Source organism: Rutilus rutilus, assembly GCF_951802725.1.
Source record: "Rutilus rutilus genome assembly, chromosome: 19".
Taxonomy (NCBI): Eukaryota; Metazoa; Chordata; class Actinopteri; order Cypriniformes; family Leuciscidae; genus Rutilus; species Rutilus rutilus.
The window spans coordinates 33,535,353-33,561,831 of NC_140232.1; the positions used below are offsets into that span (position 1 = coordinate 33,535,353).

Genomic DNA, 26,479 nt, shown 5'->3' on the forward strand with positions numbered 1-26,479 from the left:
GTTCCAAAAGCGTAAGTGTTCTTAAAGTCCCCCTGTGGTGGAAATCCAGCTTTTAATGTTGTTTATGTGTCTATGTGGTGTTTTTAATCTGCTTTAAGACAAACCATGTGTAAATTCATAAGTCGACAGCATTGCTGAGTATTTCCTCCTTAAAACTGCAGTGAACCAAAGACAGTCTCAAAAACACGCTTTGAAATCGCTGGTGTTTCTGACGTCACAATTCTCACAAACTATAGCCTACCAATCAGATCAACGCGTGATCGTCAACCAGTGGATTGAACATTCCTCAAAATATCTTCTTTTGTGTTCAGAAGAAGAAAGAAATTCATACAGGTTTAAAAAAAACTTGAGGGAGAGTAAATTATGACAGAATGTTAATTTTTGGGTGAACTGTCCCTTTAATGACAGACGCAGCTCAGCTTCAGGGAATGTCCCCGTCCTCACAAACCTACGCTCTCTTATCAGAAATAGATAACCAATAACATGACATGACTGCTCACTGACAAGCTAACTATTCATGAACTGTAACTCTTAGAAATTGGTACCAGAGATACAAACTGGTGTTGATATGTTGGACACGCTGATGTGTCATTCTAGTTAACAGTTCAGTAGCAGTTAGCCTGATCGCTCTCTTACCTTGTTAATTATGGACAAATTCCTTGAGGAAAAATGTACACCCTTTATGAATTTTTCCTTTTTGGTGACGGAATTTTCCTCCACGAGTCTCGTAACGTCGGCAAATGTAATATTTGCCAAATCCGTTATAGCGAAGAGAGTAGATTGTCTGATACTTTTTCTCTTGCACAATAACTGGGAATACCTTTCGCTTTCACACAGTAACTGGAAATACGTAATCGTTCCGGAACCTGAGTTACGCTCAAGCTTCAACAACACATCAGAAAAACATACCCGGGCAATGAGAAAACAGACCTAAACTGATGTGTGGGAATTTTAAAGTATATTAAAATAGAAAACCATTATTTTAAATTGTAATAATATTTTAATAATATTTATATAAATAAATACACTTTTATTATACATTTATATATGCATGTAATAATATTTTATAACTTAATTATTTTATTGCTCAATTATTATATAAGCACACTGTAAAAAAATATTTTCATGATTTGTTATCTTAACTTTTAATCTTTTGTCAAAACAACTTAGATAATTAATGTGGTTCAGATAACATATATTTTGAAGTTCTATTTATTAAACCATAATCTTTTGTCAAATCAACTTAGATAATGTTGTTCAGATAACATATATTTTGAGTTTCTATTTATTAAACCAATCTCTTTGTTGCATTAACTCAATTTTTTAATTTCAATGAACTCCAAATTTTAAGGCAACCAGGTAACTTACATTTTAACTTAAAAATGTAAGTTACCTGGTTGCCTTAAAATTTTGAGTTCATTGAAATTAAAAAATTGAGTTAATGCAACAAAGAGATTGGTTTAATAAATAGAAACTCAAAATATATGTTATCTGAACAACATTATCTAAGTTGATTTGACAAAAGATTATGGTTTAATAAATAGAACTTCAAAATATATGTTATCTGAACCACATTAATTATCTAAGTTGATTTGACAAAAGATTAAAAGTTAAGATAACAAATCATGAAAATATTTTTTACAGTGCACTAATATATACTCTATATAGTGAGAATATTGAGCTCATACTCGAGGAGGGAAAAACAGCTCAGATTTATTCAGAGGCCCAAACTGAGCAATAATATGCAATTTGCTGCAGATGCTGATACAGTATTTATATGGCATAAAAGTAAGATGAAATTCTGATTCTTGTAAATCAATGAGATCTTTAAAACAGTATTGCAGATACTGACATTATATATATATATATATATATATATATATATATATATATATCTGCCAATAATATGTCTTAGTAAGATGATATTTAATATAATGTAATGCAATATAATGATGATTGAGAGATGAACAAATAAACCTTCCTCAGAAGCCTGATAATCATATTTGATAGCCTACTCATATTTGAATATGATTTTTCAAAATAAATAAATAAAACTGACATGGATTCAACTAACATTTCACTAATCTTATATTGAATCTGTACTTTGCTATACATCGAAAATCATTGAATGTCATTGTCAGTGTAAGATTATCGGCATTAAGCAGAGCGGGTTATCAAACATTTCTGAACGGTTTGTTTTACAGAAAGCTAGATCTACTCTTGCAGATTAATCTCATCCACTGTCCCGTGACTTAAACATGATTCCTTCTGCTTTGGCTTTAAACTGATAAGATGTCAGAATGTTGTGTGCTGTTTCTGGTGTTTACTGTGTGTTTTGTAATACATGTTTACAAATTTTATGTTGCACAAATAATGACCCTTTGGGCTTATAATAAACTTTGAACTTGAACTTGGATAATCAAATAAACTAAGGGTTCGTCTTGAAATATAATAACAATACAGAAGGTATTCTTATGTTTACCTACTTCATACAAATCAGTGCAGATTTCACAGCAGAAAGACACATGAACCACGAGCTGAAGGAGCATGTTTTATTATTTGGTTGCATAAAATAAGCTTTTTTGAACCATTGCTGACCCTCAGGGACTTCTGAAGACAACAATTTTTGTGTCGCCAATAGAGAAGCGGAAGTAAAAGTTCCGTTTATGACGCACATAGTGAGCACAGTTCCCCACAATGCAGTTCCAGTAGCCCTCTTGCCTCTTATCAAACTCCTATAAAGAAAGACACAGCATTAATGTTCCACAAACTCACATCAACAAAACTCTCAATCTCCACCATCAAGCTCCTGACAAAAAAAAAACAGCACATTTTCACAATACTGAAACAACTGCATTTCACTGAGACATTCCAGTCTCACAGTACAACTCTAGAGAACCAACCTTTTCGATGTAGCGAGCAATGTCATAGTGGTCTTCATGCAGATTCAAAGCCAGGAAAGCAACCTGAAGAACCTCCTGCTGTAACTCATAACTCATGTCTGCATGATGGATCTTAATCTCTGGCTTCCCCATGATTGATATGCTGCCGCAAGCACCGACTCTGTTTTAATGAGCAAATGCAAAGTGATTAATGAGACAGTAATTAAACAGGACAGAATCTGGAGATATACATTTTTTGTGTTGGTCCAACAACTCTTCAAGACCTGCTGCCATTTATGTGAAGGAATTACTGGCCCATAATACTATTATAAGATGTAACCAATCTTTAGTATGACGAGTTGGAATTGTGGAGTTATATTAACAAAAGTTTGGGGTCGGTAAGATTTAAGTGAGGGTTCCCACGCTTCTTGAAAGTATTTCAGACACATGGATTCAAGGCTGGGAAAGTCTGTGAAAACAAAGATAGATCTTTGAAAGTGCTTGAATTAAACTTAAACTAAATTGTTAGAGTAGAATGGTGCAATTACAAAAATTGGCCTTTATGCCAAAGCCAGAACGAAACAGCGCTACTGATTGGTGAAGGCAGGAGAAAAGCGGCATGAGCGGACGGATCGTGATCACGGGCAGGCAGCCTACATGATGAACACGGGAGAAGCATGGAGATATTTAACTAGCTCAGTGCCAGGAAGAGCAAATTCAATGTTCGGTTCATAAAAATGGCTAATCAAAGTTCCAACAAATAATGCCTAAAATATGTTATAGTGTTTATAAGCGCAGCGCTGCTTTGTTTACAGAGGAAACCAATGCAGTATTTCTGCTTTTCCAAAAGCGTAGGCTAAGTGTTCTTAAAGTCCCTCTGAGGTGAAAATTTAGCTCTTAATGTTGTTTATGTGTCTATGTGGTGTTTTTAATATGCTTTAAGACAAACCATGTGTAAATTCATAAGTCGACACCATTGCTGAGTATTTCCTCCTTAAAACTGCAGTGAACCAAAGACAGTCTCAAAAACACGCTTTGAAATCACTGGTGTTTCTGACGTCACAAACGACCTTGTAACCAATCAGATCAACGTGTGATCGTCAACGAGTGGATCTCTGAGCTGAGTGAGTGAGTGGAGGCGGGGCTCATTTGCATATTCATAGAACTGTGTGTACTAAATGAGGGGCTACAGGGGGACTTTAAAACCAGACTGAGGTCCCATGAAGTCACCCTAACAGTCTGAGCAGCTTTAAAGGGATAGTTCACTTTGAAATTAAATTTTGGTATGTTTTAGCTTACTTCAAGAGCATCCAAGATGTAGGTGTCTTTTTTTCCGCAGTAGTTTAAATTGATATTTTTAGGTCAAACCGTTCTTGTCTGTCAGTCATATCATGCAGGTCTATGGTCACTGTCTCAAAGAGCATGCACAGAGTCCAAATTAACGATATAAATACTGTTCGTTTTCTCACACAAACCCAGTGGCGTATCCAGGACATTTTTACTGGGGTGGCCAAGATGGGACACAAAACTAGAGTGGGGTGGCCATATATACTATAAAGTAATGTTATGTAAACCTTCAAACTCTTATGAACAATAGAGGATTTTAATAATAGTAACAAAGTGCAAACTTTATTTTTAAATAATGGTACTATTTCATAAAATGTAAGATACAGTCACAGGCCTATTTAGGAAATGTGTTTACTATAGTCTGTTATTAATTACCGTAGTGGGGATATGATTTACTCAATTAACTTGTCCATTAACTTGTCCGAAAATGCATTTGTGTTTAGGCTATCTGCAAAAAGGTTTACATACACTAGATTGCAGTCTAGGCTACTGTTAATGTAAATATAATGTTAGTGGATTGTTTTTATAGTCTACATTAGAGACCTGCGCGGGACGGATTTCTCATTTAATAATTCCTAAAAAGCTGACATCTCAGTTCATCGCCATCTCACAAATCTCTGTTATTATCAATGAAACTGGCTGCATAATTAATCTTTCATAATATCTACACTTTGTTTGCTATAACCAGATGATTTGCCAGTATGCAGAATTCAGCACTGAACAAAAAGTTAATTTTGAGTGGTGAGGGGATTCTATCTTAAATGCATCTGATTGGCCATTGCGTTCAAGAAATCAACACAAATGTCTGTGATTGGTTACATTGTTCAACGTTGCAAACATGTTATAAATAGAGACTCTGGCCTGTAAATCGTTTCTATTTTGTTTTAGTTTTTCTTGTTGCTTTTGTGCAACAGATGAATGACAATTTATTCGTTTTTATTTGTTCAATTTATAGATAATTCTATTTTGCGGGAGTCCCGACTCCCGCGAATCGACACGCATAAACCGCCCGCGCCCGCACTCGGCCATCAGATCTATATTCCCGTGCCGCACTCTGTTGCGTTGGGTCCCGACCATACCTCTCAATCGACTGATTCCAGCGTTTTTATCGTTGTTGTATTGTTGCAACTGTGTGACCGTCCTCTTGTTTCACGGACCAGCAGCGCGCGTGCTCTTATCTCATGGGTCATCTGACCTGCATGGCCAAACGTCCGCTGAGCAGAAATCAGCTCTCACAGTCTCAGTACGAACGTTACTGTGTTAGTTAAAAATGTGAAACTGGCCTTAAATCAGTTGATCAGCTGTCATCATTGATTGACAACCTTTCTAGTTTCTTGTGTTGACGAACTTGACCTACCTATCAGATCTGGGGTGGCCACAGGGGTGGCCAATGAGCTTTCAGGGGTGGCCCCGGCCACCCCAGGCCACCCCCTAGAATCGCCATTGCACAAACCGCTCGTTTTGTGTCTTAGGCCATCAATGTGTACTTACGATGGGGAATTGTTTGATTTGGACGATGGGGAATTGTTTTAATTTTAAGACAGTGACCATAGACCTGCATTATAGGACTGACAGACAAGAACGGTTTGACCTAAAAATATCAAAATTGAAACTACTGCGGAAAAAAAGACACCTACATCTTGGATGCCCTAGAGGTAAGCTAAAACATACCAAAATTTAATTTCAAAGTGAACTATCCCTTTAAGAAAGCGAGTGATTAGAATATGGGACCCTAATGGTTGATCATTTACCTTTACAAGCTGTGCAGAAATTTGCAGCCACATTTATCTTTAGGGTAGAGGGTGCCTTACATAATACCATTGGCACAGGGCAGTGCTCTGGAACCAACCCTCTTAGTGTAAACCAATCAGTGAAAAGCTTCCACCTACAAGCATAGATATTCCTGGTGGAAGGTGCTCTCGAATTCAGGATTGTATTTTGCACCTTTATATCACAAGACCTCAACAGTACTTCTGGCTCCTCAGCAGCCAGACAGCTGTAGCCGATCTGGGCTTGGGTGCCAAATCTGCCTCTGCAGTTGAAGGAGAAGGTCCGGTCTCCTGGGTAGGCTCTAGGGCTCCCTATTGAGAAGCCTGCATAACACTGGGAACCATAGTCTCCATGGCTAATTCGGTGCCACTAGGTGCATCCTGTGGTGCCCCTGAAGTATCCTGTTGACATTTGGGATAATTAGGGGGGTCGGGGGAAAGACATAGAGTAGAAGATCTGGCCAGGTTTGCTGTGCCACTGGACCAATTTATACTTCTGTGTTGAACTCACGCTGTAGCTACGTCATAGGCTGTGTGTAGCACGCGTAGCCAACGGTGTACCCTGAAGTGCACTTCACAAAAATGTAACAACGGGTCAATTATATGCATACCGCAAGCGCTGTGATTGGTCTGCCAGAACCCCTCCCTCGGTTTTCACATGCTCCCTCTGCATGTGTAATTGCATGTCAACACGGACAACGATGCAGAAGTATAAATGAAAACCGACGCGTAGTCTACAGCGTAGAGGATACGGCGTAGGTCCAACGCAAGTATAAATCCAAGTATAAATCAGCCTTTAGTTGTTCCATACGGCCACAACAGTACTGAAGCCCAAGCGAGAACACTCTTGGTGCACTAATCCTATAATGGTTTTTGACCAGAAGAACAAGAATTTTTTTTAGTGCTAATGCCTCAGCTCACTGTTGATAGAAGCACCAGGAACCAGTACAGAACATCAAACGAGAAGAGCGGAAGCGAAAACACTTGTTATATGATGCAACTGAGAAATATATTTATATATGCCTTTATAAAAATATAAAATAAAATAAAAAACAGTTATGTAAAAGCTATGTGTAATGCTATGCTATCTTTAATGCTACTTACCCAAATAGAATGCTCAATATCAAACAAACAGCTGTGTGAGGCATTCTGCCGATCTGTAACGAAAAAAACATTATATGGTTGTTCCCAGAGTGAACACACAGTTCATGATAATTAATCAATATATGGCTTTCCACGGAGCGAAACCACTCTCGGAAGCCACTAATACAAGTTTCATAAACTAAAAAATGTCTGAGTCTTTAGGTTCGAGTCGTTAGTTCATCACCTGACAGCAACATAGGCAGGGGTTTTCAAACCCATTGAATGTGGTAATAAAGAGTTGGTTAATGCTTTAAACTCTGTCTGTATGATGGGGAAAACACTTTGATAAAGCAAAGATATTTGTTTACAGTGGATCTAATCTTCAGAAAATATTATAGCATTTAATACAAAAAAAAATTGACTTTTTTATTACTACTTTTGGATCAGCTGTAGCCTGTTATTTATTTTTCTCTAATGATACATCCCCTTGTTATAAGATTTATGTCCTTTGTGTTCATTTAATTACTGAATAAAAATAGTTAACCATTCAGTAGGCTATAGAAAATAGAAACGTAGGAGGATTTCGTGCAGTATTCAGGGTAGTCTCAGCCTCAGTGACGCCCACGAACCGTCTGATGCATATGGCACACTTTTCTAGAAACACTTCAGGAGTTTTGAAGTCGTGATCTGATTGAATTCTACAAGATGTCCGGGAGACGTGTGTGTCGCTTTCTTTATCGGTCCGCCTGGAAACAAATGCCGTGACGCCAAAACCTCTCGTCGAACAAGAAAGCCGTTGTGTTTACAAATGTGACAATGAGTGTTTACCAGGATCAGCTAAATGCCTGGCGTTGTTATTTAGTCTCTCATGATAGATCCCCTTTCCTTTTGCTTCTTTATTCCCAAGAAACTGCTCCATATTAGCCTGGCAAGCCAGACCTAAATCAAGATGTTAGGTCTGGCAACTCACCATAGACACGGTTCAATCCGAGGGGCGGGATAAACGGCTGTCTTTCAAATTCACTCTGCACGCAATAGGACAGCACTTCAACCAACCAGAGCGTTTGCCCAACAGCGGAGCTGCTAGTTGATAGATTCAACTTTTGAATCTGGCCGGCAAAACTACGAACACATCTTCCTTTTTTAAGAATGACTTAAGTGCCGTTCTTTGCTCTTTTCTCAAAGAAAAATTTAACTCCAAGTCCTCCAGAGTCCGCCAAAGCCGATTTGAAAGACTGTTCGCCAGCAGCAGCCCCCATTCTTTGTTTTCAAGTAGGAGGGAACCATCGCAACTCTGTCGTCATTATATAAAGCCCGCCTGATGTGATTGGCCTGACCCAATTTAGGTTTTTACAGCTCCGAAAGTCAATGGAGAGTTGCTAGACTACCCTGGTGCGTCTAGATTTCTAGGCTAGCTCCATATCGCAAAATGCAAACAAATGCTGCTCTTTCTCTCTCTGTCGCTATTTCTCTCTTTCTCGCTGTCGAAGTAACCATGGCAACGGATAGAGTATCCTTCCAATATGGCGACCTTCCCGAAATGCAACGCTGAGTGAAAACATTGTGACGTATCTCCTCAATCGTCACACTGTGTCCTAACTACATGCGACGCGATAAGATTCCAGCGACAGGCAGTTTTGCAACAGGACTGTTGCGTGGTGTCGCAACGCCTCCCCACATTTGTACGTTGATGGGCATGGTTTTCACCGAGCGGGAAATGTCAGTAGCACCTCACTGCAGTACACGAGATCCAGGGGACGGAGTTGGATCCAGATATAAGGGGTGGAGATTGGTAGGTTTAGGGGTGGGTTTAGGGATCAGGGGGTGGAGATGGGTAGGTTTAGGTATATGTAAGGTGGGAGGAGTTGGATCTGGATCCAACTCCTCCCCCTGGATTTCGTGTTCTGCCATATGCATATGGTCTCCATATGCTCTACTTCTATAGTCGCGTCGCGTTCAACGGAATTAATTTGCATAAAGATGGGCATCGGCCAGCATTTTGATGTGCAGCATTTTTCCAAATGAAGCGCCACCTTCCCAGAATGCTTTGCGGGCACGTTAAAATCGCTTGACGTCACCCATAGGAATATGGTTGAGTGCGGCGCGACAGAAGTGTCGCATGGACAAGTGGATCCGCACCGATAATCTGTCCACACTTGACTGTGAGATGTCACAACGTCAATCAAAAATCATAGCCAATCAGAACAGCCTGTGGGCGGAGTCTCGCAGCAAGTGCACAGCACTAGAGAGTAATCTTGACTGCACTCGCAAGAAAATGGTTAAGCTACATAATCAAATTCACAAATATTACACCCTTTAAAAAATACATAGGCTAGGCCTACTGAGTTACTAAAACAATCTTTGTCAAATAATACACTTTTTAACGTTCCTGTTTTAATTTGTATAATTTCAAGATCTGAGGTGAATTATATCCATTGTTGCTTTTACAGCTACAACGCTGGAGGACTAAATAATATTCAAAGGCACATTTCACGCTTTTAACATTAAATAAAGCACATAAACAGTACTTGAGATTATCATCGCCACACTTTGTGTGTGTTGTTCCAGCGCGACGTCGCAGAAAAATAGTTTCTAAAATAGAATCGTCGCGGCTGGACAAAAACTCTAATTAACATGGAAAAGTTAGGACACGGTTAGCTGTGACTTGACTGCTCACATTATATGATATGCGCGATAAACCCCCGTGCTGGGTTGCGTCGTCAAAACCATCAGCGATATTAAGCATGATATTTAGCATTTCGACTTTTTACAGTCAGTCATCATTTGTTGAAAAAGGATTTATCTCTCGTTGTCTCTGAGAGTATGTGCGCCGAAATCTCATCAGTTTTTACTTTCACTTTCTGTAGTGAATTGACTGGATTTTGAGCCTTTTTCACCAGCATATCTCTCGCTCAAAGTTTACACATTACCTGTGTGATATCCACTGACTCGCCTTCAGGATTTTCAGCAAAGCTTTGATTATGTTGATAGGGCTTAGAAAATAAACAAATATCAACAAATTACAGTATGGGAGAGGCGGGACGGATGAAACACTGAGATTTTCTTGAAAACCACGTCATGTAGGGGGAGAGTGGGGTGATTTGTGCCAGGGGGGAAGTAGTTCCACCCTTGTTTCTGGAAAACCATAGAAGAAATTGGTCATGTGACCACATAATTTTGAAAAGCAATCACTTTTACTCGTCCTCCAAAAAAGAGAGACACATGGCATGAGAGTTAAGCATATTTTAGTTCAAAAAACTGTTTTTTCCCTTTCAAAGTAAAATTTCTATGATTAAGGTTTTTTGATTGTAGTGTCTGAAAAATTATAGACAAGTTTGAAAACATTTCACACATGTTTTAGTGCTTTAGTAGGCTACACAATGAGTCTACAGTAAGCATGATGTTAGCTCTTAACTGCTGGATGATGCTAGTTTTTCAAACTTGTGGGTCTGGGGTGATTTGTGCCAAAGGGCCTGGGTTAAGTTGTGCCAGATCCAGACCACCTAGACCTACATTCTCACAGGGGATAATCTTGAGAAGTGAGGAGATGGGCATGCCTCATCTTTGTTTTACTTGGGCCTGCCTGTTATTTGTTTAATTTAGCTAACACTGATTTCAGTTTTGAGTTTGCACCATGTTATTAAAGAGAAGTTTTATTCCGTTTTTAAGTGGCCTATGTCACAATAGGATGTTTAGAAATTAGCCTAGTCACTTTATTCTTATATGTTACATAATTGACAGACAGCGCTATGTCAACAGGCATCTATTACCAAAGCCTTTTTGCCTGAAATGATTCACAAATATCATATATTGTGTTGCTATGGTGCTCTAAATGGTTTCTAGGGCGTAGCTTGATAGCTTCACAATGATCCTGAGAGACTGATTGGTCGTCTGAGTAAAATGAGCCCGCCCCCTTGTCTCTATGACACTGTGATCCAGAGTTATGTTCAATACAAAATCCCTATGCAATTGACCATATAGGAAAAACACATGCTATGGTATTCCAGGGTGACTATATCTAAATAAACCTTAAATTAGTCATTTTGTATTGAATTTATCTTGCTTTCATATAGCATTATGGTTCATAACATTAAAATGTTCTGTTTTACTTCAGAAATCACTGGCACAATTTACCCCCAATGTATTCCCCCAAAGGCACAACTTCCCCCGCACCAGGGGCAAGTTGTGCCATGAGACCACTTTTTTTCCAAGAGCTATATTTCTGAAACCATTTTTTCAGATCCAAAGTTATTGTTCTCAGGGATGCACCACATCCTGAAATACATGTACATCCTTAAAGGAGAACTCCGGTCAATTTTAACATTGAGCTCATTTTTTTGTACATTTGGAGTGCTGTCAATACAGAGAACAACGACATAAATCGGTGTTGCCTACCTGTATTTACATCCTGTTTTCGGCCGAAGTCCATAGTAATCGATTGTCGAGGTCACGCGCGTGTATCATAGGTACTAAACCTACAAATTTACAAAGCCTACAAAGCCTTTATGCGTGCGGTCATAACGCTTATTATCCTGTAGGCAGGGCTGGACTGGGACAGAAAATCGGCCCTGGCATTTTGGCCCAGACTGGCCCACTACATATGATCATAAACACCACCCATCTTTGCACGCCTTTGAATATGTTTTTGTTTAACTCCTATTCATTAAAACCGCTAATGCCATGTAATGAGTGAGTATAAACGAGTGAGAGTTAACAGATGAAATAAGTACAAAATTGTAATTTATTAATACAGTCGAACTATACTCCACAGTGATGAATCCAAAAAACAAGCTATAAGCTGCATTGACAGTGTTTCTCAAAGGAATTTTGGTAAAACTGTGGTGGGTGGACCTCTAGGGGGGTTTGGGGGCATGGTCCCCCTAAGAAATTTTTTTGCATTTTAATGTTAAATTCATCAATCTGGTGCAGTTTGAGGGTTCAAAATTAAAAGCTCCAACCCATATTCAGTGTGCAAGTATAACAAAGAAAACAAATCAAACCTCTTTTAATAACAGTGTCTGTCTATATTACACTACTACATAATAATAGTTATAATATTAATCTCATGATAGTAGCCTATATATTGTAAAAAATAATGCACCGAAAAATAAAGAAAACTTTCATAATTAGTTTTGTACTAATTTCTAAACTTGAAAGAGATAAGCACATGATCTTTTATTTTGACGGAAACTGCATCGAGCTTTTATTTTGGCGGAAAACATGGATACAAACGCGTCTCATTAAAGGGTAACTAAACCCTAAACCAACTTTTTTTAGTTAATGATCTGTAAGAATGGGGCTTTATTAATGCTGTTCATTGATTCGAGTAACTTTTTTGACATTTGGGTATAAAGTGTTTTAATTCTACAATATATGGTGTAAAAACGTCTGAGTGCTGCCCTCTTCAGGTTGAACGGTGGCTACTGCAGTTGAATTTTCCTATTGGATGTTGCGGTACTGCGTGACGAAAGCGGTACTGCGTGACGTAGGCTGGTTCCAGCTCACCACGCCCTCCCTTGGTACGAGCTCACCACGCCCTTGGATGAGCTAGTGTAGATTTATCTGTATTTAGTACAGTGGTAGGTGTACTGTTGCTGGTTGCGACAGCACTGCTGGACTGCATAGCTTTCCAGCAGACTTGGAAATTAGGCGCCAGTGTTTGGATGCACTTGGCCTGGAAGACCTTGAGTGTAAAACCTGCATTTTACGTGGAATTGCTTTTCCAACGCAATAGAGGTGGAAATGGACTTCTCCACACAGCTCGCGCTGAACAGTGACGCAGTGCCAAACGCTGCTCCTCGATGCTGCATGGACTCCACCACCGCAGCGGCGTCTTGATGTGAGTGATCATATATATTTTAATCACAATTTATGGTTAGGCTAAAGTTAATCCTCTGGGGTCGACAAACGCGTCGGCGCATTTTGCTGGATTTTTTCACATAGCGGCAAAATGTGAATATGCCTATAGAGAGCGCGCGCTATTGACATCAACTCAATAAAACTCATCAGATGCATATTTACGTCGTCTTGCGACCCTGTGAGCAAACTATCCATTTTAGACAGTCTGACAGCAGGACTCTCAGGTGCACGCCCTTCCGCTCACGGTTCGTCCCCTGTATCTCCGCTGGGGTCTGCCCACTTTTCTAGCATTTTTCAAATATTGTCAGTGGGTGGAGTCAGGCTCTGACCAGGGGTTTAGTTACCCTTTAAGATATTTTTGATGAAATCTGAGCCATGTTTCACTCCTCCATAGGCTGCTATGTGACCGAAACTTGCTGGCCCAGAAAAGTTATTAAAGAGATCGTTAATATAGTCCAAGTGACTCCAGTGGCTCAATCTTAAGTATATCAAGCGACGAGAATACTTTTTGTGCGCAAAAACAAACAAAAATAACGACTTTATTCCACTATTCATTTCCTTCTCTCTGGACCTCTAGTTGATTCGCGTAGTGTTTTTGCACTGCGCGTCTGTGTACACGTCATCACGCATCACACACATGACCGGCGTCGGCCAATAGTGAGCCTACGTGGTGACGTGTACACAGACGCGCAGCGCAAAAACACTATGCGAATCAACTAGAGGTCCAGAGAGAAGGAAATGAATAGTGGAATAAAGTCGTTATTTTTGTTTGTTTTTGCGCACAAAAAGTATTCTCGTCGCTTGATATACTTAAGATTGAGCCACTGGAGTCACTTGGACTATATTAACGATCTCTTTAATAACTTTTCTGGGCCAGCAAGTTTCGGTCCCTTAGAAGCCTATGGAGGATTCAGACTTGGCTCATTTTTCATCAAAAATATCTTAATTTGTGTTCCGAAGATGAACGAAGGTCTTACGCGGTTGGAACAACATGAGGGTGAGTAATTACTGACAGAATTTTCATTTTTGGGTGAACTAACCCTTTAAGTACACAGTAATTGCTCTATAGCAGGCACTGGTTTTGGACATTATGATGACAACTAGATGAGTAAAGTTCAATTGGAAGAAACTTTGATGTTGGCTTTACAAAGACGTATGAATGTTTTAAAAGTGGAAAGAGAAAGAAAGACATTGCTAGCATGAATTAACGTGTTATAACACCACTGCTAACATTTTTGTTATCAAGAATTGACATGTTGCTATCATGATTTAACATGTTTTACACACTTGTTGACATGAATTCACATGTCGCTAACATGATTTCGAATTTTGTTAACATGAATTATGTTGCTAACATGGTGGACAAAGCTGAAATACTCTATTAGAGTTATTGTGTTAAAGTTTTGACCCCCTCAATGAAAGCATATGGGACTTTTATGATTTTTAATCTTCATTTTTTAGGAAAATCATAAGTGAGATCAGCTGTAGCTTTAAAGCTCTATAGGAGATACAGTCTAAATCTGGGCTCAGCAGAGGCAGCTTAAATAGTAGATCAGTATATTGGCTTTGTTAATGCAGCATCGCACACAAGCATAGCTTTCACTAGCATTGTCATTTTAGATGTACTCTATATTTGAAGTCAATTACAAGTGTTTGGTAGATTAAGAAATACTGAGTGCACCTTTAAATAAATTATAACAGATGAAACAAAAGAAATCAAATGACTAAATGACTAAAGTTTCCTGCATGTGGCTGCTGACAGTCATCAAAAAAAGTCTCAAGTGTTTCGCAAGTTTTTATATTGTATTGACGTATACAATGTTATCTATTAAGCTCTTCAACCCTTCCTTCAAGTCTTCTATGCCCTTCTCATGTGAAATGAACAGCTTACTGCTGTCCAATGTAGTTTTAAATGTCTCATTTCTGATTACCCAAACATAACTAGTTGGACCATATTTCTGATCACCCAATAATTGGATGATTGGATTTTTAAAAAATATAATGCTTAATCACTAACTATAGATGCCAATGTTTTTCAAAAATGTACTCATCACATATGGATTTTTACACCAGTGGAGCCATTTTAATGATCTTGAATGTTACAAACCACAGGCTAGTTCTATGCAAACATGTTTCAGAATAACTTGGTATAAATCTAGGAAGTTTATCCAGCTCTCTAATCAGAATTGGATAACCAATAGCATGACATGACTGCTCACTGACAAGCTAACTATTCATGAACTGTAACTCACTGTAATAAAAGAGGTACCAGAGATACAAACTGGTGTTGATATGTCACTGTCCTGTAAGTAGATACATGACACTGTAATAATATTATTATTATCTAAAAACAAAAGCCCTCACATATCAGTAAGTGCCATGGCACAATAACATAAACTGAAACCAAAACCAACTGTATTATTCAGAGAACAAGCAAGATCAGATTTTAACTTGTCAAAAGGTGTGCAATGTACATCAAAAAAAGAACCACATACACGTCATGCATGAGCCAGATGTCTGCGATTAAAAACGATGAGACAATTCTGTTCACTGTATTCTCTAGACTGGGCAAACCCAGCTATTAATTATTACATAAAGTCAATCATGATCATGATGAAATAAAAAGTCAAATCTATAAGATTAAAGTTGAAATTATGATATATTAACTCATAATAATTAAATAAACCGTCAAAATGATGAGCTTAAAAATCATAATTATTACATGGAAGTCATAATTATGAGATAAAAAGTCAAAAATATAATATATCCCTTTCACGCATAGTGGTCACTACAGTGGACAGCTATTAAAAAAGCATTTTCTTGAATTTGCACGGGTTTTTATGGCAAAGTTGCACATCAGCCTCTTCATTGGACCCTGGTGCATCATCCTATACATTGCAACCAAGTGGCAAGCCGTTGTGTTTCGATTTTTTCCCCCTCCAAACCAAGATGGCCAAGGGTCAGTCAGACATGCCAAGTTGCTCCGGAATATCCACCCATTCCTACTATCCTAGGAGACTCTTGTAGGTAAAAAAAAATATTGCAGCATAAAGCAATATCTAATGAGTCATATTACAGTAAAATTTTCCAAGTTTTGATTTTAGATTGAGAGAAAACTCTGATTAATCACATGTCCACTGTAGTGGACGTCATGCATGCAATGGCTATATTTCAGCTACAATTCATAATTATAATGTGAATATTGTTTTTGAAATTTAAAACTTAAAAACTTAATATGCATTGATTTTTTCTACTGTAAATAAATGTATTTGTATTATTAGAATGTAATTTTCATTGACATCGAAAAAAGTCATGTGATTACATAATGTATGACACTTGTAATGCATTACTTTACTTGTTAGATCAAAAAGTAATCTGATTTTATAATGCACGTTATTGTAATGCGTTTTTTTACTCATAACATCAAAAAGTAATCTGATTACGTAATGCATGTTACTTTTAATGCGTTTCTTTACTCATAACATCAAAAAGTAATCTGATTACATAATGCATGTTACTTGTAATGCGTTTCCTTTCTCATAACATCAAAAAGTAATCTGATTATGTAATGTGCTTTATTGTAATGCGTTTTTTTACTCATAACATCAAAAAGTAATCTGATTACGTAATGCATGTTACTTGTAATGCATTTCTTTACTCGTTACATCAAAAAGTAATCTTATTAGGTATGCATGTTACTTGTAATGCGTTTCTTTACTTGTAACATCAAAAAAGTAATCTGAATGCATTATGCATGTTACTTGTAATGCGTTACCCCCAACACTGATCATTTCAGATGAGATTGAAAAAACGTATCGCTAGGTTTTCTCAGAGGAGGGCTATGATAGAAATGTGCATGTCCATCTTGAACATAATCAGAATGATCAGCTAATAAGGGTACATCTCCATACTCTGGTGCACTGGAGGGAGCATCTGAGTGGTTTCCACAGTTGGACCTTGACAGACTGTAGAAAATTCTGATGGAATCACGTCCTCATGTTCTGATATCATAGATACGCGAAGTGCAACTTGTATGAAGTTGTATGAAGCCTTTGCAATATTTTGCATTTATATTTTTTGTATATATTTTAGTTTTCACATGATTTGATATAATTGTATTGATTAGTTTGTTAAATTCACATACTTTATCTGTTTGATTATTGTCTTATATTTAATACAGTATATCTTCAGTTTAAACCAACCGCATACTGTCCACTCAAGTGGACATCTGAAGATCTCTTTGAAAAATTTGTAAAAAAATAAAATAAAAATCAATTCTTGTTTTTCATGCCCTAAGAGCAATAAAAACAGGAAAAAAATCCTGACTGAGGTTATAATAATTCATGCATGAAAGGGTTAATATTTTTTTGGAACACGTGATTCTTTTTTTCCAGGATTCGCTGATGAATAAAAAAAAAAAGTTAAAAAGAACAGCATTTATTCAAAACATAAATATTTTCTAACAATAGAAATCTTTACTATCTTTTCACATTTTACGCTGTTTCCATCCATTCACCACCAGAGGTCGCCTGTTCACCATTAAGACTTTTTCAATGCACACTAAATTACAGATTACCCTGGACTACATTTCCCATGTTTCATGGCTTTAATTGTTCTAACTATTCTCCCATAACACTATCACTTTTTTTTAATCAATTTAACACAACTTTGCTGAATAAAAGTATTAATTTCTTTTCAAAGAAATTTACTGACCCCAACCTTTGACGTGTATATTATTACAAAAGATTTCTATTTTAAATAAATGCTGCTCATCATCAAATTAATCATCATATTAGAGTGATTTCTGAAGGATCATGTGACACTGAAGACTGGAGTAATGATGCTGACAATTCAGCTTTGATCACATGAATAAATTAGAGTTTAAAGTATATTAAAATAGAAAAACATAATTTTAAATTGTAATATGTTAATAATATTTATATACACTTTTATTATACATCTATATACGCATTTAATAATATTTTATAGCTTAATTCTTTTATTGCTCAATTATTATATAAGCACTAATATACTCTATATAGTGAGAATATTGAGCTCATACTCGAGGAGGGAAAAACAGCTCAGATTTATTCAGAGACTCAAACTGAGCAATAATATGCAATTTGCTGCAGATGCTGATACAGTATTTATATGGCATAAAAGTAAGATGAAATTCTGATTCTTGTAAATCAATGAGATCTTTATAACAGTATTAAGATACTGACATAAAATATATATCAATATCAATATCTGCCAATAATATGTCTTAGTAAGATATTTAATATAATGTAATGCAATACAATGATAATTGAGAGATGAACAAATAAACCTTCCTCAAAAGCCTGATGATCATATTTGAGAATAAATAAATAAAACTGACATGGATTCAACTAACACTTCACTAATGTTATATTGAATCTGTACTTTGCTATATATCGAAAATCATTGAATGTCATTGTCAGTGTAAGATTATGGGCATTAAGCAGAGCGGGTTATCAAACATTTCTGAACGGTTTGTTTTACAGAAAGCTAGATCTTGTCACGGTTTACGAATGCATTGCTTCCTTTTTGTCTCGTGCGTTTGTTATTTGTGTGTATGTGTGTGTGTCGCGTGGATTGGGTGTGGCCAGAGCAATCATGCTCATTCATCAATCTGCAATCATGATCGGCGCCAGCTGCGACTCATCATCATTTCCTTAAATACTCACCGTTTTCTCCTCTCCATTGTCAGATCGTTGTTTGATGTCTTGCTGTCTGGTGTTCCTGTTCCCACGCCCTGTGATCGTGTGGTGTTCGTTTCTGGTTTCCTGTTCATTGTAGAGTTCGTTGTTCACGCCGGAGATCACCATCACCTTCACGTCACTCTGCACCAGCTCAGACTCACCGTGTTCGACCATCGAGGTCCCTGCGCCACCCGCCAGTGTTAGTTTGCCTTATATGTTCTTCATTGTATCCAATAAAGAGTTTATTGCACCTGCTATTGCTTCCTCGTTCTATCAGCATGACAGATCTACTCTTGCAGATTAATCTCATCCACTGTCCCGTGACTCTAACATGATTCCTTCTGCTTTGGCTTTTAAACTGATAAGATGTCAGAATGTTGTGTGCTGTTTCTGTTGTTTACTGTGTGTTTTGTACATGTTTACAAATTTTATGCTGCACCAAAAATTACCCTTTGGGCTTATAATAAACTTTGAACTTGAACTTGGATAATCAAATAAACTAAGTGTTCATCTTATAATATTATAGCAATACAGAAGGTATTCTTATGTTTACCTACTTCATACAAATCAGTGCAGATTTCACAGCAGAAAGACACATGAACCACGAGCTGAAGGAGCATGTTTTATTATTTGGTTGCATAAAATAAGCTTTTTTGAACCATTGCTGACCCTCAGGCACTTTTGAAGACAATAATTTTTGTGTCGCCAACAGAGAAGTTGATGTAACTGTTCGGTTTATGAGTCACATAGAGAGCACAGTTCCCCACAATGCAGTTCCAGGTCCCCCCTCGCCTCTTATCAAATTCCTATATAGAAAGACACAGTATTAATGTTCCACAAACTCACATCAACAAAAAACTCTCAATCTCCACCATCAAACTCCTGACCAAAAAACAGCACATTTTCATAATACTGAAATAACTGCATTTCACTGAGACATTCAGTCTCACAGTACAACTCTAGAGAACCAACCTTTTTGATGTATTCAGCCATGTCACTGTGCTCCTCATACCGATTATAAGCCAGAGAAGCGACCTGAAGAGCCTCCTGCTGCAACTCATAACTCATGTCTGCAAGAAGGATCTTAATCGCTGGCTTCCCCATGACTGATGTGTTGCCGTAAGCACCGACTCTGTTTAAATGAGCAAATGCGACAGTAATTAAACAGGACAGAATCTGGAGATATACATTTTTTGTGATGGTCCGACAACTCTTCAAGACCTGCTGCCGTTCATGTGAAGGAATTACTGGCCCATAATACTATTATAAGATGCAACCAAACTTTAGTGTGACGAGCTGGAATTGTGGAGTTATATTAACAAAAGTTTGGGGTCGGTAAGATTTAAGTGAGGGTTCCCACGCTTCTTGAAAGTATTTCAGACACATGGATTCAAGGCTGGAAAAGTCTGTGAAAACAAAGATAGGTCTTTGAAAGTGCTTGAATTAAACTTAAACTAAATTGTTAGAGTAGAATGGTGCAATTACAAAAATGGGCCTTTATGCCGAAGTCAGAACGAAACAGCGCTACTGATTGGTGAAGGCAGGAGAAAAGCGGCATGAGCGGACGGATCATGATCAGGTGCAGGCAGACATGATGAACACGGGAGGAGCATGGAGATATTTAACTAGCTCAGTGCCAGGAAGAGCAAATTCAATGATGTTTGGTTCATAAAAATGGCTAATCAAAGTTCCAACTAATAATGCCTAAAATATGTTATAGTGTTTATAAGCGCAGCGCTGCTTTGTTTAAGGAGGAAACTAATACAGTATTTCTGCTGTTCCAAAAGCGTAAGTGTTCTTTAAGTCCCTCTGTGGTGAAAATCTAGCTCTTAAAGTTTACATGTCTTTATGGTGTTTTTAAGACAAACCATGTGTAAATTCATCACTCTCAGAAAAAAAGGTACAAAAGCTGTCACTGTGGCGGTACCTTTTCAAAAGGTACACCTTTGTATACCTAAAGAGTGCATATAAGTTCCTCAAAGGTACATATTGGTACCAAACGTGTACATATTAGTGCCTATATGGCACATATTAGAACCCTTTTGAAGGGTACTGTCCCAGTGACAGCTTTTGTACCTTTTTTTCTGAGAGTGATAAGTCGACACCATTGCTGAGTATTTTCTCCTTAAAACTGCAGTGAACCAAAGACAGTCTCAAAAACACACTTTGAAATCGCTGGTGTTTCTGACGTCACAAACTACCTTGTAACCAATCAGATCAACGTGTGATCGTCAACCAGTGGATTGAACATTCTTCAAAATATCTTCTTTTGTGTTCAGAAGAAGAAAGAAATTCATAGAGGTTTAAAACAACTTGAGGGAGAGTAAATGATGACAGAATGTTCATTTTTGGGTGAACTGTCCCTTTAATGACAGACGCAGCTCAGCTTCATGGGATGTCCCCGTCCCACCATTTCAAAATCAAACCTACGCTCTCTTATCAGAAATAGATAACCAATAACATGGCATGACTGCTGACTGACAAGCTAACTATTCATGAACTGTAACTCTTAGAAATTGGTACCAGAGATACAAACTGGTGTTGATATGTTGGACACTAATGACGTGTCATTCTAGTTAACAGTTCAGTAACAGTTAGCCTGATCGCTCTCTACTTACCTTGATAATGATGGACAAATTCCTCTAGGAAAAATGTATACCCTTTATTGATTTTTTTCTTTTTGGTGACGGAGTTTTCCTCCACGAGTCTCGTAACGTCGGCAAATGTAATATTTGTCCGTTAAATATTAAAATCCGTTATAGCGAAGAGAGTAGATTGTCTGATACTTTTTCTCTTGCACAATAACTGGGAATACCTTTCGCTTTCACACAGTAACTGGGAATACCTTTCGCTTTCACACAATAACTGGAAACACGTAATCGTGCCGGAAGCTGAGTTACGCTCAAGCTTCAACAACACATCAGAAAAACATACCCGGGCAATGAGAAAACAGACCTGAACTGATGTGTGGGAATTTTAAAGTAGGCTATATTAAAATAGAAAACCATTATTTTAAATTGTAATAATATTTTAATAATATTTATATAAATAAATAAATACACTTTTATTATACATTTATATAGGCCTACGCATGTAATAATATTTTATAACTTAATTATTTTATTGCTCAATTATTATATGCACTATACTCTGTGAGAATATTGAGCTTATACTCGAGGAGGAGAAAAAACAGCTCAGATTTATTCAAAGACTCAAACTGAGCAATAATATGCAATTTGCTGCAGATGCTGATACAGTAGCCTATCTATATGGCATAAAAGTAAGATGAAATTCTGATTCTTGCACTCAGCACTAGGGATGGGGAAATGAAGCCTCGTGATTCTCACTGATGCTTTCCCCTGACTGTTCCGGGAAAAGATTCAAAGCTTCGAGAGTGTCGAGAACAGCGCCATCTGGTGCTTCTTTAAAATAAATGTGTTAGTTAGAAGCTCTGGCAGATGAAGCCATAGATATCATATAAAGGCCTTTATATCAACCTTTATATGATATCTTTGGATGAAGCAACCACAACACACTCCATAGTTTCAATGTTATGTGTACAAATAAAAGCCTTACATGTTTGGGTTTTATTTGTTCATTAAATAAATCAATTTTCTCTCCTCACAAACCCATCAACCAGACTGAGCCAACAATAGGCTTGTTTGAGATGAGCAAAATCTGCGCAGAACCGTTCACCGGTGATCAGCGCAAGATGCATGCCGGTTAGAAATGTGTCCGAGTGCGGTCCGCCTTGCTCTGATGTCATGCTGACGTATGTCAAAAATCTCTCGCGAGCGCAAGGCGGACGTGTCGAATTCTGCAGTCGAGCGCAGTTGCTCTCCACCGACTGCGCTGATCAAAAGCATGATGGGAAACCATAGACATAATATACATAGACGCCCTATTGGCCGCTTTGGAACGTTGCTGCGATACGTCAACGCGTCCGCCATTTTGTGGAGGGCAAGACTGCGCTGTAATCAAATGCAAGTAAACTGCTGAGCTGCGGTTTTTCTGTATAAAAACCAAAAAAAATTACATTTATCAACCGATTTCGGTGGTTTGTATGTGGTGTACAAAAAAAGTTCCATCTGTAGTTAGTTAAACTCTCGATAGATAGACTTATTTTATTTTATTTTTTTTAATAAGGAATGGCCAAAGCTCTGGCTTGTCATGTATTTAGCTTTTCATTCTTGGATAAGAATTGTGAACACCCCCATACTGAGATATAATTTAATTTTCACATTAAATTAAATAAAGTTTCTTATTGTGGGAAAAGCATATTCTGTCATTGACCCGATTTTAGCAATAACAAAGATAACTGATGGATCATTTATGGTAATATGATATGGTACAACTACAGTGCAATGCAAATAGTAAATATAAGATAAAGTGAGAGGTAGGCTAATAGTAAATAGTTTAGTCAATAAAATAAACAAACAGTATACAGTAAATAAAATAGTAATGAAAAGTATAATTATATAATATCATAAGTACTAATATAATAATAATAATAATATATTGATAATAGCATATAGTTTATGTATACTATAATAATAGCAGTAGAATATGAAATATCAATTACAGAATATAGACAATAAAAAATAATAGGTTAAATAGTTACTATGAATAGTAAAATAATTTGACAGCATAACTATAATAGATTGATAATTGTAAGTGGTATATTATTATAATAACAATAATAAATAATGTAAATATATACATTTTAAAATATTATTACATAGGCTATATAAAATAAAATGACGCAACCCTGTCTCTTTTTGTTAAATTTCAGTTTTTAAAAGGTATAAGAAGCTATACAAATCAAGAAATAAAGTAAACGATCCAGTCAAACATACAGCAGGCTACACTGTTATAATAGCCTAAATATATTAAGTTATGAAACTTCACTTTGCCCTCAGCCAAAACAATCTGCCAAGGAACAAATTATAGATTAATGAAACCAAAGATCGCCCGTTAGATAAACACAAGACGAATTATTCTCACTAGACTGACAGCGACGAACGTCAGAACTCAGAAGCGGTGTACGACATGCACTATAGCCGAGGCAAGGCTGTTCTCGGCGGGGTACATGAGCGCTGAGCGCCCGCGGGGATCGCTGGATCTCACAACTCCGAAACCGTCAGATAACATTTTTAAAAAGGCGCTATCTTTATAAATAAACCACAAATTTGAGCTTTAAACAACTACATTGTCGACTGAAAAACTCTTAAAACTACATTTCGTGACACAATAACAGTAGTATTTTTAAATTTCGTGGCCTTTCTCCTCTGAAAATAAAAATAGTAAATGAAATGCAACCAGAAACAAATTTTCAGTTTTGCTTGAGAAAGGTAATTCCCTGAGACCTGTTTTCAATTGTGTGGCGATTTGTAAAGCCCCAAGCAGCACACGAAATAGGCATTTTTCTCAATTCTCGTTATGAGAGGTATGGGAAAGTTGCCCTCCGCAGTATGGCGGCGCCGTTGACGTACGATCCAGCGGCCAATAGGGCGTCTATGTATATTATGTCTATCTGGGAAACGACTTACTGATGACACAGCTTAATGTTCATTGGTTTAAACAACCGTGATGTAATAGAGAGCCTAAGTCCCACCCCTTCCGGTCGACCACCATGGGACCTTATTTCGGAAAAATATTGTATGGTAGTCAATGGCGAGAGACAACAAATATTTTGATCTCGTTTGAATTGTGCCCTGATTTACACATATGATGTTTGTCAATTTAAAAGATACATTTTAAAGTCAAGAAAGTCGCAGCTTGATGTAAAACTGCTGAGGTATAAGACTGTGAAAATACGTAATTACAAAGACTACAAACCCAGAAGGCGCACATGCGACGTCATACCTTTTCTCTCAATGAATGAAGCTAACTTTACTGAAGCTAACGTCTGTCATTTTTTCTATAGTCTTACATTATAATCGTAACGTTACGCCGTCATGCCTGAGTGTTTTGAGCCAGAATACACACATACGAGCAACGGATCTTGTGACGTACATAGTGCGAGACGAGAGATGTAGTTCATTGAGCGATTTTCACATAAAACTAAACGTTACTCTTCTGTTTTATGACAAACTGTGACTTTCTTGACTTTCATAATTACCTTTTAAATTGACAAACATCATATGTGTAGTTCAGGGCACAGTTCAGACGGAATAAAAAGATAAGTTATCTCTCGCCATTGACTTCCATACATATTTTTTCCGAAATAAGGTCCCATGAGCCGGAAGCGGAGGGGCGGGACTTAGGCTCTCTATTGTTAAAATGTTTGATTTTAAATCTCTGATATCATGTTTTATGTGTAAACGTTATGTGTGAATATTCCCAAACTATCTAACAGTGCGATCTCTATGGGTTATGCAATGTAATTTTTATAAAAAAAAAAAAAAAAAAAAAAAAAAAAAAAACACGTCTGTATTAAAGAAAAAAAGACTGATAAACATGTATTTGGAATGGAATTAAATAAGTAGGCTACTTTGGGTGTCTTGTTCATTATATTTATTTTCATATAAAAGCAACAGAACTTAAATTCCATCCAGTTTATTAGCAACACTGCTAATATCCGCCTTTGATCTCACAGGTGTCAGATCCACTGCGAGAAAGAGAGAACTGTCCGTCTTGCCTGCGCTTTTTTCACTCCTCCTCTCACTGCAGCGCCTACTCTCGCGTACATTTCAGGCGAGGCAAGGCGCATCTCAAACAAGCCTATGACTCGTTAAATAGGCCTATTAAGATCTGGGGTTTCGAGCCTTCTGACACCCAAAGCGAAACGCGCACGTGATTGGACAGAAAGTGAGGCTTCATTTGTCGTCGATCACGTGACTCTAGTAAACCAATACACACCCTGATACGGGGCTTCACTAGAAATTAGGCTTGTTTGAGATGAGTAATAAACTGGATGTAATTCAAGTTCTGTTGCTTTTATATGAAAGTAAATAAAATGAACAAGACACCCAAAGTACTTGTTATTTAATTCCATTCCAAATACATGTTTATCAATAATTTTTTCTTTAATACAGACATATGTTTTTATTTATTTTATTTTTTTATAAAAATGAAATTGCATAACCCAAAGATATCGCAGTGTCAGATAGTTTGGGAATATTCACACATAACATATCGGCTACACATAAAACATGATATTAGAGTTTTAAAATCAAACATTTTAAAAGAGAACAATAGCCTACATCACAGTTGTTTAAACCAATGAGCATTAAGCTGTGTCATCAGTAAGTCGTTTCCCATCATGCTTTTGATCAGCGCAGTCGGTGGAGAGCAACTGCGCTCGACTGCAGAATTCGACACGTCCGCCTTGCGCTCGCGAGAGATTTTTGACATACGTCAGCATGACATCAGAGCAAGGCGGACCGCACTCGGACACATTTCTAACCGGCATGCATCTCGCGCTGATCACCGGTGATCGATTCTGCGCAGATTTTGCTCATCTCAAACATATGGCGTTATTTTCCTGTCAAATGTCGAGAGTGCATTATTGTAGCGCGAAAGTACATTAATATAATGCGCGAGCGCGAATCTCTCTGCCGCGTGCGCTCTCAGATACACGCTGCTCTTGTAAGAATTTTCTCTGGGCTCGCTCAGAGAATATGCCTGCACTTAAAACGTGTTCAGTGCAAACGCGAATCTCTCCTCTTCGCTTAAAGTAAGCATGTATGTGCTTAGACTGTGTCCCGTGCTTTCGCGCATGCCTAAGTACTCTTCTCTTCGATTTCTTTCTCTTTGCTCTTGGCATAAACGCTGTCAAAACAGCAACAACCAATCAGAAATAGGATTCAACGAC

At 37.6% G+C, this 26,479-nt stretch overlaps 1 protein-coding gene and 1 long non-coding RNA gene across 2 annotated transcripts; both read right to left on the reverse strand.

Moving 5' to 3' along the window:
* Nucleotides 1-2,531: 2,531 nt before the first annotated feature.
* LOC311278854 (dynein light chain 1, cytoplasmic-like) lies at nt 2,532-10,165 on the reverse strand. The gene is made up of 4 exons (XM_084389948.1): nt 10,012-10,165; nt 7,103-7,155; nt 2,904-3,063; nt 2,532-2,735 (listed from the first exon to the last, which is right to left on the reverse strand). The coding sequence occupies exons 2-4, from the start codon at nt 7,144-7,146 to the stop codon at nt 2,601-2,603; spliced, it is 339 nt and encodes a 112-aa protein (XP_084246074.1). The 5' UTR covers nt 7,147-7,155; nt 10,012-10,165; the 3' UTR covers nt 2,532-2,600.
* Nucleotides 10,166-19,273: 9,108 nt separating this feature from the next.
* Nucleotides 19,274-21,506, reverse strand: LOC311277913. The gene is made up of 3 exons (XR_014625350.1): nt 21,282-21,506; nt 19,636-19,795; nt 19,274-19,469 (listed from the first exon to the last, which is right to left on the reverse strand). It is a non-coding gene; the product is annotated as an uncharacterized lncRNA (long non-coding RNA).
* Between the last annotated feature and the right edge of the window lie 4,973 nt (nt 21,507-26,479).